This window comes from Pelophylax lessonae (assembly GCF_965119305.1).
Source record: "Pelophylax lessonae genome assembly, chromosome: 2".
In the NCBI taxonomy this organism is placed as follows: domain Eukaryota; kingdom Metazoa; phylum Chordata; class Amphibia; order Anura; family Ranidae; genus Pelophylax; species Pelophylax lessonae.
The window spans coordinates 614,573,114-614,588,433 of record NC_138769.1 but is presented as its reverse complement, the minus strand read 5'-3'; the positions used below and the strand labels follow the sequence as shown (position 1 = coordinate 614,588,433).

Here is a 15,320-nt window from a genome sequence, read left to right as displayed (position 1 = left end):
AGAGCCCCACCCCACAGTCTACTATCGGATCTCTGCCTAAATCAATGTGATTGGTTTCTAATCAATTTTTTTCTACAAAATACTGGAAGTTTGGATGATCAATCTGTGCTCTAATTGCACAGTGGTAAGAAACCCATTATCATTCTTATATGTATATCCGTTATACTTACTATATATATTTATGGTGTTCAAAAATGTCAAAAATTTCAAAAAGCCTATTATGATTCGCTTTTTTTTTTATACTGTTTAATCATAAATTAAACTATCATAAATGTTGTATTGCTGACCATGTTTTATTTATCAACTTAGGTGTTGATTACATTATCCCCTGAAGAAGCCAAATCTATCGGCGAAACATGTTGGGATTATCACCCCAGAAATGGTACTAATTTTTGACTATGTCAATTAGTCTCCAGACTATCATGTTAGAACAATTATAACCTTGTTGTTTTTCTTGTTTGTATATTTTAAATGATATAAAATAAAATATTTAATTTTACTCTTTTCCTTATATTTTATTTGCACCTTAAAAAATCCCAGCTCCCAGAGGAGCATCTTTTCCTGTGCCACACAGGAATATATATATATATATATATATATATATATATATATATATATATATATATATATATATATATATATATAATATTATATATATATATATATATATATATATATATATATATATATATATATATATATATATATGTATATATTTTAAATGAGCTTGCAGGAGGATTATGACATATTGTGTTAGTATATGCAGCATGTTAGCACATTATGGCAAAACCATACCTGTCAGCAGTTTAGAAAAATGAGTTTAATTCTGCTTTAAACGTGCCAATGAATGTGCTAAATGAGGCTCACCACCCTTCCTCACTCATGTGCACTTGTGCCAAGGCACTCTGGTTGCTGGGATATGTAGCCTTTGCTGGAAGGGTATGAGATTTTCAATGGGCACCCTTGTCTCTAGCTTAGGTATGAAAATGGAAGTAAAACCTATAAGAATCCAAGATTTGTGAAAATTTTGATTTCTTTTTTTTTTTTTAATTAAAGATTTTGAAAAGATTGTAACATACAAATGTAATATTTGTACATGGATTACTGATCACATTATTAGGCGATTCCAATATAGGTATAGTTTAGTTCTATATTATTCATTTTTAAACTTTCTACTTTAACCTTCTTTTACAGTCACACAGCCAATCATCCGTTCAGTCACATTTTCCCTAAGAAAAAAAAACAGATTCCTTTTATAACAGTTTTTGCATCCATTCATTTCTGTTTTTCATCCGTTTATGTCAGTTTTTCATGCCGGATGACAGTAGATGAAGATGATGTCACTTTCTTTGTTACCCACTACCTGAGTCACAGGCTAAATTTTGGTTCATAAAGTACATAAAAAAAAAGTAAATCAAAAAAATTTTGTAAAAAAACGTAACAGATGAAAAATAGATGATTATCCTTTTACATCCAATTTTCATCTACTTCCTTTTTTTTTTAAATGGAACAAAAATTTGGTTTTGTTCCATTTAAAAAATGGACATGAATGGAAGGGGACGCAAACTGATGTAAGCAGACAACGTCCATTTACATCCATTGCCCATAGGAAGGCTTTGCTGTCCGTTTTTCATCCATCAACAGACAGATGAAAAATGGACAGAACGCCCGTGTAAGAGGTGATACAAGTGACAGAGCGACTTTGTTTATTATGAAAAATAATTACAACATTTTTATTTGTTTAACATCATTGTTGCAAACTGGATAAATAGGAAACACGTGACCTCTATGTCATTGTGTCTTGTTCATTAAAAGTTTGAACTTTCTGCAATTTTTTTTAGGCTGCATTCACACTCCAGTGTGGAAAGTGAAAGACAATCAGCGCAGTCTCTATTAATGTGAAAATACCATTAAAGGGTAACTCCACTTTCGTGGGAGAAAAAAAATAGCCAATAAAGAAAAAACAATATAGCGTATACAATTGTGGCACAAATCATATTGTAATTGAATGTTATTAAAAATGACCTTTCCTTTTCACTCTGCAGCTGTTGTAATTTTCTGAAAATGCAATGCAATATGGCTACCTGGAGGTGTTCTGTACACAGAATGTATACTGACCACACCCCAGAAACATAATTTCCTGCTTGTGTGATTGGCTCACTGATTTTCCCAGAAGTCTGCACTAAGATACAAGTCAGATTTCTGGCATCCCCTGCAACAAAAATGTCATTTTTGGTGAGATACTCCCAATAGGAACACGTCTAAAGGGATACAGGCCCAGCAGCTTTCCTTATTAGAGCCCTGCAGATGCACAGCTGATAGATAATTATGAAACCACTCCCATTTGACCCACTCAGCGCAGAGGAACAAACGATTCCTTCAGAATAATAAAAGGTAGGAATCTGCAACAAAGTTTGTTAAAATCTCTGCAATGTACAGAGATCATCCACGGGGGAATGTTTTTTTCTCAACAAAAGTGGAGTTACGCTTTAACTATCTGTGAAATAACGTGTTCACAAATCTGTGAATTCTTAGTTGCTTCTCATCACCGTTATGCGTTTTCACTCTACTCCTCCAAAATGTGATACAAATATTGATGCAGCACAACTAAAATAGGGAGGTTGATTTACTAAAGGCAAAAATACTGTGCACTGCATGTGCAGTTGCTCTACATTCGAGGGGAAGCTCTGCTTGGATGGGCTACAGCAGCAGAAGACCACACTGGGTGCCACTCCTGTCAGCTAAGAACAGCCTACCTGATTATTGTTGCTGACCATGTCCATCCCTTTATGATTACAGTGTACCCATCTTCTGATGGCTCCTTCCAGCAGGATAATGCACCATGTCACATAGCTCAAATCATCTCAAACTGGTTTCTTGAACACGACAATGAGGTCACTGTACTCCAATGGCCTCTACAGTCACCAGATCTCAATTCCAATAGAGCTCCTTTGGGATATGGTGGAATGAGAGATTCACATCATGGATGTGCAGCTGAAAAATCTGCAGCAACAGCGTGATGCTATCATGTCAATATGGGCCAAAATCTCTGAGGAATGTTTCCATCTCCTTGTTGACTCTATGCCATGAAGAATTCAGACAGTTCTGAAGGCAAAAGGGGGTCCAACCTGGTACTAGCAAGGTGTACCTAATAAAGTGGGTGGTGAGTGTATACTGTGTATATGGCCAACTACCAGTGAATTCCAGACATAACAGTAAACAATTCACACTACAGTGTTTCACTACTGCATGCAAAATCGCACAATTTTGCGCATGTTTATGAAACGCGCAAGAAAAAGTGGGGTCAAAAACCAGTGAAGCCTGGCAATTAAATATAACATGCATGGGCTACTTTGATGCATTTGACAGTCTATTGAAAGGAATGGGCTGCCCTATGCGTGATCTGCAAAAACATGTACCTGGTGTCTTGTGTAACAGTGTGACTAGGGCAGGGTATCTCAACCGGGGTTCCTCCTGAGGTTGCTAGGGATTCCTTGAGCAATGGGAAATTTCTGCCTCTCCAATATGTTCCCAATGACACCATTGTTCCTTTTAGCTATCTGTAAGGCGGTAATTCTTCCCAATGATGACAACAGTAGGGAGCATTATTCCCACTAACTGTCACTCTAATCTGTCATGAGTTGTAGAGGGCCTTAGATTGTCTATAAAATGAGAAGCACGTTAGACAGACAACTCTGATCCATAGTGACCAGTGCAATGTAACAGAAATGCAGCTGGGTACAGACATCTCTGGATAGTTGGATCATGCCTCCATGTCCACAGATGTCCTCAGCCCCCTAAAAATAAATAGTAGTCTCAGGAAGGGCAATAAGGGAGGTGTATACAGGTACCTCCGGCAGCCCTAGTCATTAGTGAAGGTTTTGAAACTTTCTGCAAAAATTCTTGGCCGTGCTGTCTGTAGGTATCCATAGACATGATGGACACCTGATGTTTGTGGTCACTGAAGCTATGAGATCAGCCATCCAAGAATCGCTGTAACTTCTCTTTACTTACCAGTGTTCCTGTTTATTCATGAGATGGTTATAGTGGAATTTAGCCTCCCGCCCCCAAATGGTTTTTCCCTCTAACCTTTTTTGATACAGCGGTTAAAATAAGTTTTGAACATGTCACCATTTTTCTAGGTAAATATATTTTTAAAGGTGCGATTGACATGAAATGTTCACCACATTTTGGTAACAACAACCCATTGAATCCATACATACAAAGAAACCAAAGCAAATAAGTTCAGAAATGAAGTTATGTGTAATAAAATGGAATGACAGGGAAAAAGTACTGAACACCCTAGCTGAAATGTATTTAAAGCGGAGTTCCACCTACAAAAAAAAAAAAATACCCCCGGGACGGTCAGGGCTAGTGCATTCCACAATGGATAGCCTCTGAACTGTCCCGGGTTGCACTTACCTGCAAGAAGAAATACTTACCTTGAAAATGTCTTGTCCAGCGCTGCCATCTCAGGTGTGGGTAGCTGAAGCCAGCGCGATCCTCTTCTGCGTCCTCTTCCGTCTTCTTCGGTCCCACGATGCACTGCACCGGCCCCGCTGTCACTTTCGGGGCTGCAGCGTCATCCCTGCACAGCTTCTGGGCATGCCCAGGAGCTGTTTAGCAAGGTATGACGGCGCCTGCACCGGAACTGACGTTGGGGCCGGTGCAGACGCATTGATTCCTGGGAGGGATGACGTTCAGCTCCCAGGAATCATTGCAAGCCAGGAAGTGACGCCGCCGAGGGGAGGAAGAGGAAGAGAAAGTAAGGTGAGTATACTTTCTTCTCACCGGTAAGGTGAGTAAAAAAAAAATAAAAAATTGCGATCCATTTGTGTTTCAGGTGACCCGGAGCAAGAAGATGGACCGAACTTCAATTTTAGGGTGGAACTCCACTTTAATATTTGATATAAAATCCTTTGTTGGTAATAACAGCCTCAAGACACCTTCTATACAGTGTGAATTTTGACATCCAATTTTTGGTCTCATCTGACCAAACTATCATCACCCAGTATTTCACAGGCTTGTCTAAATGTTGTGCAGTAAACTTTAAATGAGCTTCAACATGGATTTTCTTCAGCAATGGATTCTTGCGTGGTGTGTGTGCATACAGGCCATGGACATGGTCATGTATTACTTAATGTTTTCTTTGAAACAGTTGTACCTGCTAATTCCAGGTCTTTCTGAAGCTCCCCACAAGTGGTCCTTGTCAGAAATCATGCGAGGTGCACCTGGTCGTGGACGGTTTATGGTTAAATTATGTTCTTTCCACTCCTGAATTGTGGCCCCAACAGTGCTCACTGGAACATTCCGAAAATTAGAAATCCTTCTATAACCAATGCCATCAGTATGTTTTGCATCAATAAGGTTGCAAAGGTCTTGAGAGAGCTCTTTGCTTTTACCCATCATGAGATGTTTCTTGTGTGACACCTTGGTAATGAGACACCTTTTTATAGGCCATCAGTTGAGACTGAACCAGCTGATATTAATTTGCACTGACAAGGGACAGGTTTGCTTTCTAACTACTAATAGATTTCAGCTGCTGTCTTGACTTTTTGTGCACTTTTTTCACCTTCCTTTCTTCATGTGTTCAATACTCTTTCCCTGTGTCATTCTATTTTATTACACATAACTTCATTTCTGAACCTATTTGTTATGGTTTCTTTAAATGTATGGATTGCATGGGTTGTTACCGACATGTGGTGAACATTCCATGTCAATAGTACTTTTAGAAATACATTTACCTAGAAAAATGGTGAGTAGCAAGGCTTTTTTTTGATCAGCGAATAAGTGCTGGAACTCCCCCTTTCTGAGTCACTTTTTGTCTCCGCCCCCCTACACACCTCCGAGCACCGTTCCTTGGTTTCACCCTCTACCCACCCCCCTGCACCACCTCATTTAGAGAATACAGATCCAAGTATCATTATGTTGTGTAAGTAATTTGTATGGAATTTGGTAATGATGACAAGAAAAGCAGTAAAATAGATCCCTAGCAGCAATATACCTTGCTTTCTTCATATTTCATGTCTGAGGTTTACAACCACTTTAACTACACAGAAGCTAGTGATTATCCCTCCTGTTTTGCAGTACTAGGTTCTTAGGATCCTATACCAACCAGGACACTAACTGCATGGAGTTTACATGTTCTCCCTTTGCTTCAGTGGGTTTCCTCCCACACCCCAAAGAAATGTTCGTAAGTTAACTGGCTTCTGTCTAAATTGGCCCTAGTATGTGTATATATGAATGCGAGATAGGGACTTTAGATTGTAAGCTCTTGAGGTCAGGGACTTATATATATATATATATATATATATATATATATATATAAAACGTTAAGCACTGTGTGCATTGTAGGCATTATATAAATATCTGCAATCAATGCAAAACAATAACATTATATAGGTATATGTGTGTAGTATATGCTTGCGTAGACAGATGTATGTGGGTATGTTCCCATACAGTATCCCACAAAAGTGAGTACACCCCTCACAGTTTTGTAAATATTCTATTCTAGCTTTTCATGTGACAACACTGAAGAAATTACACTTTGCTACAATGTAAAGTAGTGAGTGTACAGCTTGTATAACAGTGTAAATTTGCTGTCCCCTTAACCACTTTACCACTGGAGGATTTTCCTGCTAAAAGACCAGGGGGTTTTTTGCGATTTTTTACTGCGTGACTTTAACGGACAATTGCGCGGTCGTGCGACGCTGTACCTAAACGAATTTCATGTCCTTTTTTTCCCACAAACAGAGCTTTCTTTTGGTGGTATTTGATCACCTGTGCGATTTTTTGATCACGCGCTATAAACAAAAAAAGAGCGTAATTTTTGCAAAAATAACAATATTTTTCACTTTTTTTTATATGAAATTCCCCCCCCAAAAAAATGTAAAAATCAAAATTTTTTAACATTTTCGGCCAATTTGTTTTACGCTACCTATTTTTGGTAAAAAAAATCGCAAAAAGTGTATTTTGATTGGTTTGCGCAAAAGTTATCGCGTTTACTAACAAAGGGAAAGATTTTTGTCATTTTTGGTGTTTTTTTTTTAACGAGTAATGGCGGCGATCTGCGTTTTTTGCGGTACTGCGACATTGCGGCGGACAGATCAGACCCTTGACTGACATTTTTGACACTTTTGGGGGTACCAGTGACATTACTGCAGTAATCAGTGCTATATATGTGCACTGTTACTGCAAAAATTACACTGGCAGGGAAGGGGTTAACTGTATTGGACAGGGAGGGGTTAAGTGTGTCCTAGGGGCGTGCTTCTAACTGTAGTGGGACATTCCTATTGGTGTAAAAAAAAAGATCAACGGTTCTACATAGTAGAACCGTCTGATCTTCATTTTTACACAGGGAGAACTGACAGGCGGCTTGTTTACATAAGCCGCTCTGTCTTTCTCCCGCTGTACCGGCGATCGTAGTGTGACCGGCGGACATCGGGTCCGCCAGTCACACTCCCGCACTCCTCCGTGAACGAGCCTCGGCGGGCGCGCGCTCGACCGCTATTGGCTCTAGAAGGAGTGACAGGCGAGCGAGCGGCAAGTGGTTAAAATAACTCAACACACAGCCATTAATGTCTAATCTACTGGCAATAAAAGTGAGTACACCCCTAAATGAAAATGTCCAAATCGGGCCCAATTAGCCATTTTCCCTCCTCAGTGTCATGTGACTTGTTAGTGTTACAAGGTCTCAGGTGTGAATGGGGAGCAGGTGTGTTAAATTTGGTGTTATCGCTCTCACTTTCTCATATTGGTCACTGGAAGTTCAACATGGCACCTCATGGCAAAGAACTCTCTGAGGATCTAAAAAAAAGAATTTTTGCTCTACTTAAAGATGGCCTAGGCTACAGGAAGATTGCCAAGACCCTGAAACTGAGCTGCAGCACGTTGGCCAAAACCATTCAGCGGTTAAAATGGACAGGTTCCACTCAGAACAGGCCTCGCTATTGACGACCAAAGAAGTTGAGTGTACATGCTCAGAGTCATATCCAGAGGTTGTCTTTGGGAAATAAACGTATGAGTGCTGTCAGCCTGTCAGTGCTCAGACCATGCACTGCATCAAATTGGTCTGCATGGCTGTTGTCCCAGAAGGAAGCCTCTTGTAAAGATGATGCACAAGAAAGCCCACAAACAGTTTGCTGAAGACAAGCAGACTAAGGACATGGATTACTGGAACCATGCCCTGTGGTCTGATGAGACCAAGATAAACTTATTTGGTTCAGATGGTGTCAAGCGTGTGTGGTGGCAACCAGGTGAGGAGTACAAAGACAAGTGTGTCTTGCCTACAGCCAAGCATGGTGGTGGGAGTATCATGATCTGGGGCTGCATGAGTTATGCCAGCACTGGGGAGCTACGGTTCATTGAGGGAACCATGAATGCCAACATGTACTGTGACATACTGCAGCAGAGTATCATCCTCTCCCTTCAGAGACTGGGTATTCCAACATGATAACAACCCCAAGCACACCTCCAAGATGACCACTGCCTTGCTAAAGAAGCTGAGGGTAAAGGTGATGGCCTAGCCAAGCATGTCTCCAGACCTAAAGCCTATTTGGCATCTGTGGGGCATCCTCAAACGGAAGGTGGAGGAGCGCAAGGTCTCTAACATCCACCAGCTCTGTGATGTATTCATGGAGGAGTGGAAGAGGACTCCAGTGGCAACCTGTGAAGCTCTGGTGAACTCCATGCCCAAGAGGGTTAGGGCAGTGCTGGAAAAAAATGGTGGCCATACAAAATAGTGACACTTTGGGCCCAATGTGGACATTTTCATTTAGGGGTGTACTCACTTTTGTTGTCAACGGTTTAGACATTAATAGCAGTGTGTTGAGTCATTTTGAGGGGACAGCAAATTGACACTGTTATACAAGCTGTACACTCACTACTTTACATTGTAGCAAAGTGTCATTTCTTCAGTGTTGTCACATGAAAAGATATAATAAAATCTTTACAAAAATGTGAGGGGTGTACTCACTTTTGTGAGATACTGTATATACTGTAGATATTCCTATAAGTTATATAAAATAAAAAATAAAAATGAGCGGGCCAGTGCCATTCTGTCATGTCTATAACTTCGAATACATTTAGGATGTGAGCATGCATTTGTCCAATGTTCAGAGACAATGCTGGAAAAATAATGAATATGTAATAAAAAGCCATGGGCCTGGTTTCTGTGTATTTAATTACCATTGTGTTTCAGCCAGTGCTGTTGTCTGCTCACCTCCCTCTTACAAAGAAAAGATGTCCCATTGAACAGATTGGTTAATACTCTCTGGGGCAACAGATGTCTACTGGAGCTGCAGGAGACCGGCAACTGGTGGCCTGCCCATCTCCTGAAAACTTTCAATAGCCTAATGCATATGTTCAAATAATAGGGCATGTGGCACGGGTGATGCCTTTACTTTAACCCTTTCCTGCACCTGCCTCCTACAGCCCGGCTTTACAAAGACCCTCTTGAGTTAGGCGTGCTGCCATTAGCAAGCCTGAGTGCAGAATAGAGAGCAGGTCTTTACAATGGATATCACACACACAGACCCCCTGCCCCCCAACCGCCTCCTACTCATACAACCTCCTCACGACATGCACTATACATGGCAACCTACAGACTTAGCTACGCACAGCTGGACGCAGAGCGCAGGTCAGCGACTTCAGTCCAGCATCCACAATTCCATCAAAGTGTGCCTTGTGGACTTTTTGGCCACTGCTCAATTTAATTTTTTTTTTTTTACAAAAACAATATCAGTACATAGATAAACTAAACATAGATTTATATATATATATATAACAATTCTGAGTCCACATAACATAAAAGATACATTAAAAGTACAATTTTCTAATGACAGGGAAACATCTGTGGATACAAAGTTGATCTGTTTGCTTGTTTCTTGGAGAAGGGAAGATAAGACCAGACTTCTTGATGTGGGGAATATATCTCATACTAAAGACGAAATGTTATTTATCAAGATTTTACATAACAGAGAAGCTGATTCCCAACAGTTAAAGTAAAGTGGAGCTGTTTCCTATAGTAACCAAAATCCTTGTTACCAATGAATGAGAGATAACACCAGACTGGTTGCTGGGGGGGGGGGGGGGAAAGATTGAATTTCTTCATATAGTGTTTAAAAGCAAAAAGCACATTGTTTACTCTGCCCAAAGAGCTGACAATCAAAGCATGGTCCTACAGACTCCTATACACCTTTAGATTCACTATCTGCAGCATTTGTTATCACTTTCTGTATCTGTTGCCAGCATGCCACTTCTGGATAATACAGTCACCCTCCCACCTTGTACAGTGTGACCCAACTGTTCTCAGCCAGGGTTCCTCCATACGTTGCCAGGTTCCCTGAGCAATGAGCATTTTCTGACTCTCAGATAAGTAACCAATGACGGCAATGATCTTTAGCTTTTGTATCTTAAAGGCATTCTTCCTGATGAATATAACTGTAAAGGAGCATTTTTCCTGATGGCCACAGCTATATGAGTCATTCCGCTTGTGTCCACCAATGTACTGGAGGTTCCTTCTGATAAGCACAAATTTAAGCAGGCATTCCTCCCTATGACCATCAATGTATGGGGGTACTCCTAATGGTGACCACAACTGTAAGAGGGCATTCTTCCCGATAACCACCAATGTAAGGGGGCATTCCTCCTGATGACCACTAATTTAAAGAAGCATTGTTCCTAATGACAACTGTAAGGGGGAATTACTTCTTATGACCACCATTGTAAGGGGGCATTCCTAATGGTGACCACAACTGTAAGGAGGCATTCCTCCCAATGACCACCAATGTAAGAGGGCATTCCTCCTGATGACCACTAATTTAAAGAAGCATTGTTCCTAATGACAACTGTAAGGGGGCATTGCTTCTGATGACCACCAAATGTAAGGGGGCTTTCCTAATGGTGACAACTGTAAGGGGGCATTCTTCCCGATGAACAACAATGTAAGGGGGCATTCCTCCTTTAGACAATAACTGTAAGGGGGCATTCCTTCCAATGACTGCCAATTTAAGGGGCATTCCAAATGGTGACCACAACTGTAAGTGGACATTCCTCCCAATGACCACCAATGTAAGGGGGCATTCCACCTGGTAACCACAACTGTAAGGGAGCATTCCTCCTCGTGACCACTAATGTAAAGGAGCATTCCTCCCAATGACCACCAATTTAAAGAAGCATTCTTCCTAATGACTACAACTGTAAGGGGGAATTCCTTCTGATGACCACCAATAAAAAGGGGGCATTCCTCCTTAAGACCATAACTGTTAAGGGTACATTCCTTTCTGATGACCACCAATGTAGGGGCATTCCTCCTGGTGACCACAACTGTAAGGGGGCATTCTTCCTGGTGACCACCAAAGTAAGTGGGCCTTCTACTACATCTGTAATGGGGCCTTCCTCCCCATGAACACCAATATATTGGGCATTTGTTCCAATGATCATCTATATGAGCGGGCATTCCTCCTGATGAACACAACTGAAGGGGGGCATCCCTCCTGATAATCACCAATGTAGGTGGGCATTCTTTCTGATGACTACAACTATAAGAGAGCATTCCTCCTCATGAGCAACAATATATTGAGCATTTCACCCAAAGATCATCCATGTGAGGGAGCATTTTTTGTGATGACTACAACTGTAAGGGGGCATTCCTTCTGGTAAACACAACTGTAAGGGGGCATTTCTCTTGGTAAACATAACTGTAAGGGGGATTCTTCCTGATGACCACAACTGTAAGGAGCATTCTTCCTGAAGATGCTTCTCAACGATCACAACTCTAAAGCTGGCCATACGCTATGCAATACGATTGTACAATCTCCTTTACATCTACCATCAACTACATAGTGAAAGGGCCTGCTTGATTTGATACAAATTGAACAGATTGTTCAATTTTGTCCTCCTATTACATAATTATGTAGAATCCAAAGTAAATTGCCCAGAGACTAATATTAAGAAGCATTCTTCTCACTGATTAGGAAGCATCCTTCCCAGAGACCATCACTCTAATGTACAGAGAGCTGTAGATATAGTAATTATTAGCACTGATTCCCTGAGACCATAAAGTTCCAGATACCCATAATACAACCATACAACCAGAAAGTCCTTGCAATAAGCAGGAGGGGTATGACTGGGGTGATTGAGCTGCAGCAAACCCATGTACAGCAAGTACAGCAAGCACCTGCTCTGCATCTAATGACTGTACAGGTTCCATCCAGCACAATGCAAGCCAACAGAAAACACACAATAGAAGGAAGCATGTTGCAAGTATAGTGTAATGCACACAGCAGCACAAACATATAGGAGCAATCACAGCCATAGGAAGCTCTACTTACTTTAGCTGGGGAGCACACAGACATTGGCTTCTATGGAGCAGTCCTTAACCCAGTGCTAGCATCAGGCAGGCTGAACAATAAAGAGTGGGACAGATGGGAGAGCAGTGTCTGTGCTGAACCTATTAGCCAGCAGTAGAGGCAGCCAATGGCAGAGCAGCCTGCTGACAATGACTGGGGCCAGGCAGATGCAAAGCTCCCCCAGCCAGTCAGTCAGCCAGCCAGTCAGCCCAGTGTCAGCTCTGGAGGCTCCTCCAGTTCAATGTGTTCCCAGGCTCTGCCCCGGGCAGGCTGTGCATTAACGAGGGGCGTGCAGCAACAATGGTCCATACAAAGGAGGCAGCAAGGCAGCTGCTGGGTGAGAGCCCGAGTCATTAGCAAGCGAGCTGCCAACAAAAAGCACCTGGCTCTGTACTCAGCTCACGGTCTGCCATTGTCTCTGCATTTCCAGCACAAAGGCTGCACATGATGGGTGGGGGGGGGGGGGGGGGCAAAAGTTTTATTGCTGCCTGATGATGGAGGAGGGGGGGGGGAGGCTGGGGGCTCTGATGCCTTCCAGGGACACTGTGCTGATGAGCTGTTATTTCTAGGCTGGGGACCTCCTGCACTGATGACTTGTTGTGTATTTACACATTAATAGATGTTTGTCAATATGGAGTAACAGGGGAAGGATGTATGGTCAATAGAAGGATTTCATGGCACAGGCTTTTATTCCCTAGAGTAGGGATTTCTTGGGACCTATGTCATGATTGCTGCCTCTGATCTCACTGCTATTTCATCACTGGAAATGGCCCTCATTTTTAGGGCTACCTCTGCCTTAGATCTACCTTAGATCTACCCTAGATCTACCTTCAATCTACCCTAGATCTACCTTAGATCTACCCTAGATCTACCATAGATCCGCCTTAGATCTACCCTAGATCCACCTTAGATCTACCCTAGATCCACCTTAGATCGACCCTAGATCTACCTTAGATCGACCCTAGATCTACCTTAGATCTACCCTAGATCTACCTTCGATCTACCCTAGATCTACCTTAGATCTACCCTAGATCTACCTTAGATCCACCTTAGATCTACCCTAGATCCGCCTTAGATCGACCCTAGATCTACCCTAGATCCACCTTAGATCTACCCTAGATCCACCTTAGATCGACCTTAGATCTACCCTAGATCAAACCTAGATCTACCTTAGATCTACCCTAGATCTACCTTAGATCTACCTTAGATCTACCCTAGATCTACCCTAGATCCACCTTAGATCTACCTTAGATCCACCTTAGATCTAGCTTATATCTACCCTAGATCCACCTTAGATGTACCTTAGATCCACCTTAGATCTACCCTAGATCTACCTTATATCTACCCTAGATCTGCCTTAGATATGTGTGCTTTGTTTCATTACCAATAAGACCCCGTTCACACTAAGGCGACCTGTGAGGCGACCTGGTCGCCTGACAGGTCGCCGTAGGTCGCCTGCCATAGAGAAGCTGTGGACCCGTTCTAATAGGAGCGACACAAGTCGCTCCGACTTAGAAAAAGGGTCCGGAGCTTCTTTGGGGCGACCTGGAGCGACCGTCATAGACTTCAATGTTATGAAGTCCGTGCCGGCCGCTCCGAGGTCGCGGTGCGAGCTGCGCACCGCGACCTGTGAGGTCGCCCCGGCAAGTCGGATCGCCCCAGTGTGAACGGGGTCTAAATGTTTGGACACATTTTTTGTTATTCAGAGATATTCGAATATTCAAATTACTGTATAAACAAAGTTTACCGAATGTTCAGAATAAATAAACAAAATTCTTCAGAATTTTTCAAATTCAAATGGAATTTCGAATCAAATTTACATCGAATTCCATTTGAATTCAAACTAAACATATTTCTGAAAGAAAAGCCTGTGTGTGGTGCCGGTTCACATATATGCGATGCGGGAACCCTGCGAATCCACTGCGGGTTCCCGCATCAAATTCAAATCGCAGGCAGTTCACACTAGGGATCGACCGATTATCGGCAAGGCCGATATATGGAGGGCCGATATCGACTTTTAACGATATATCAGCGTGACCATGTGGCCTCCGAGATCGTATGCCGGACAGGGCGGTATCACCCGGGTATCACTTACAGCAAGTGGGTGAGAGATACCGATCTGCCAGCAGATCTGCTAATGTGGAATTGCTTATATCTTTAATTTGTATGTGAAACTGAATTATGCTATGTGACATCATTTTACCCTTACATCATCACCTAATGGTTGGAGGAGGAGAAGACTAGTTTCGGACCCTGACATAGGATGTACAAAATATCGGCCGATACCTATATGCGATGGCAAAAATAGAGGTATCGGTATCGGCAATGAAAAACCAATATTGGTCGCTCACTAGTTCACACTGCAATAAGTGAATCGCTGGGGGTGTCAATACAGGGTTAAGGACACCCCCAGATCAGTTTGCATATCGCAGTGTGAGTCACCATGCGATCAGATTCTGCTGCGGACCCAAAAAAGGGTCCTGTGCGTGCTCTGTCCTTATCCGATGCAAATTCAGCCATACAATATGTATGGCTGAATTCACATCACATAGACATCGCATGTGATTTTCAGAAAAGTGCGCTCCGAATCACATGCAATGTCTGTCATCACTATATGTGAACCGGGACTAAGAGTACTATTTCAAAATAAGGTCCCTTTTACACTAAGGACCTGTTCACACCTGAGCGTATTTCAGCTCATAAAACGCTCATCTCTAAAGTCACAAAACGCCCAACAAGCCAAATCTCATTAATTTCAATGGCCCCTGTTCACATATGAGCCTAAAGCTCAAAAAAGTACATAAGCTTCTTTTTTGACAGATTACAAGCGTTTTTGTTAGCTGTCAATGCCTGCCTCCAAACACCTGCAAAAACGCCTGAAAAAAACGCCTGAAAAAAGCCCCAAAAAACACCTGAAAACAATACGCATAGCTGTGAATGAACCTAATGCGACCTACAAGTCCAGCGATT

At 42.0% G+C, this 15,320-nt stretch overlaps 1 protein-coding gene across 2 annotated transcripts in view; it reads right to left on the bottom strand.

The window, feature by feature from the left end:
• Positions 1 to 15,320, bottom strand: part of ZC3H12C (zinc finger CCCH-type containing 12C) — a 200,860-nt gene that overhangs the window by 77,171 nt on the left and 108,369 nt on the right. The window contains exon 1 of one of the 2 annotated variants that reach the window (XM_082244938.1): positions 12,333 to 12,463. The exons of the other annotated variant lie outside the window; for it this stretch is intronic. Coding sequence (XP_082101064.1) covers positions 12,333 to 12,356 — 24 coding nt within the window. The 5' untranslated portion in view covers positions 12,357 to 12,463. Of the gene's footprint in view, positions 1 to 12,332; positions 12,464 to 15,320 lie in introns of those variants that run through there. 2 annotated transcript variants of the gene reach the window in all.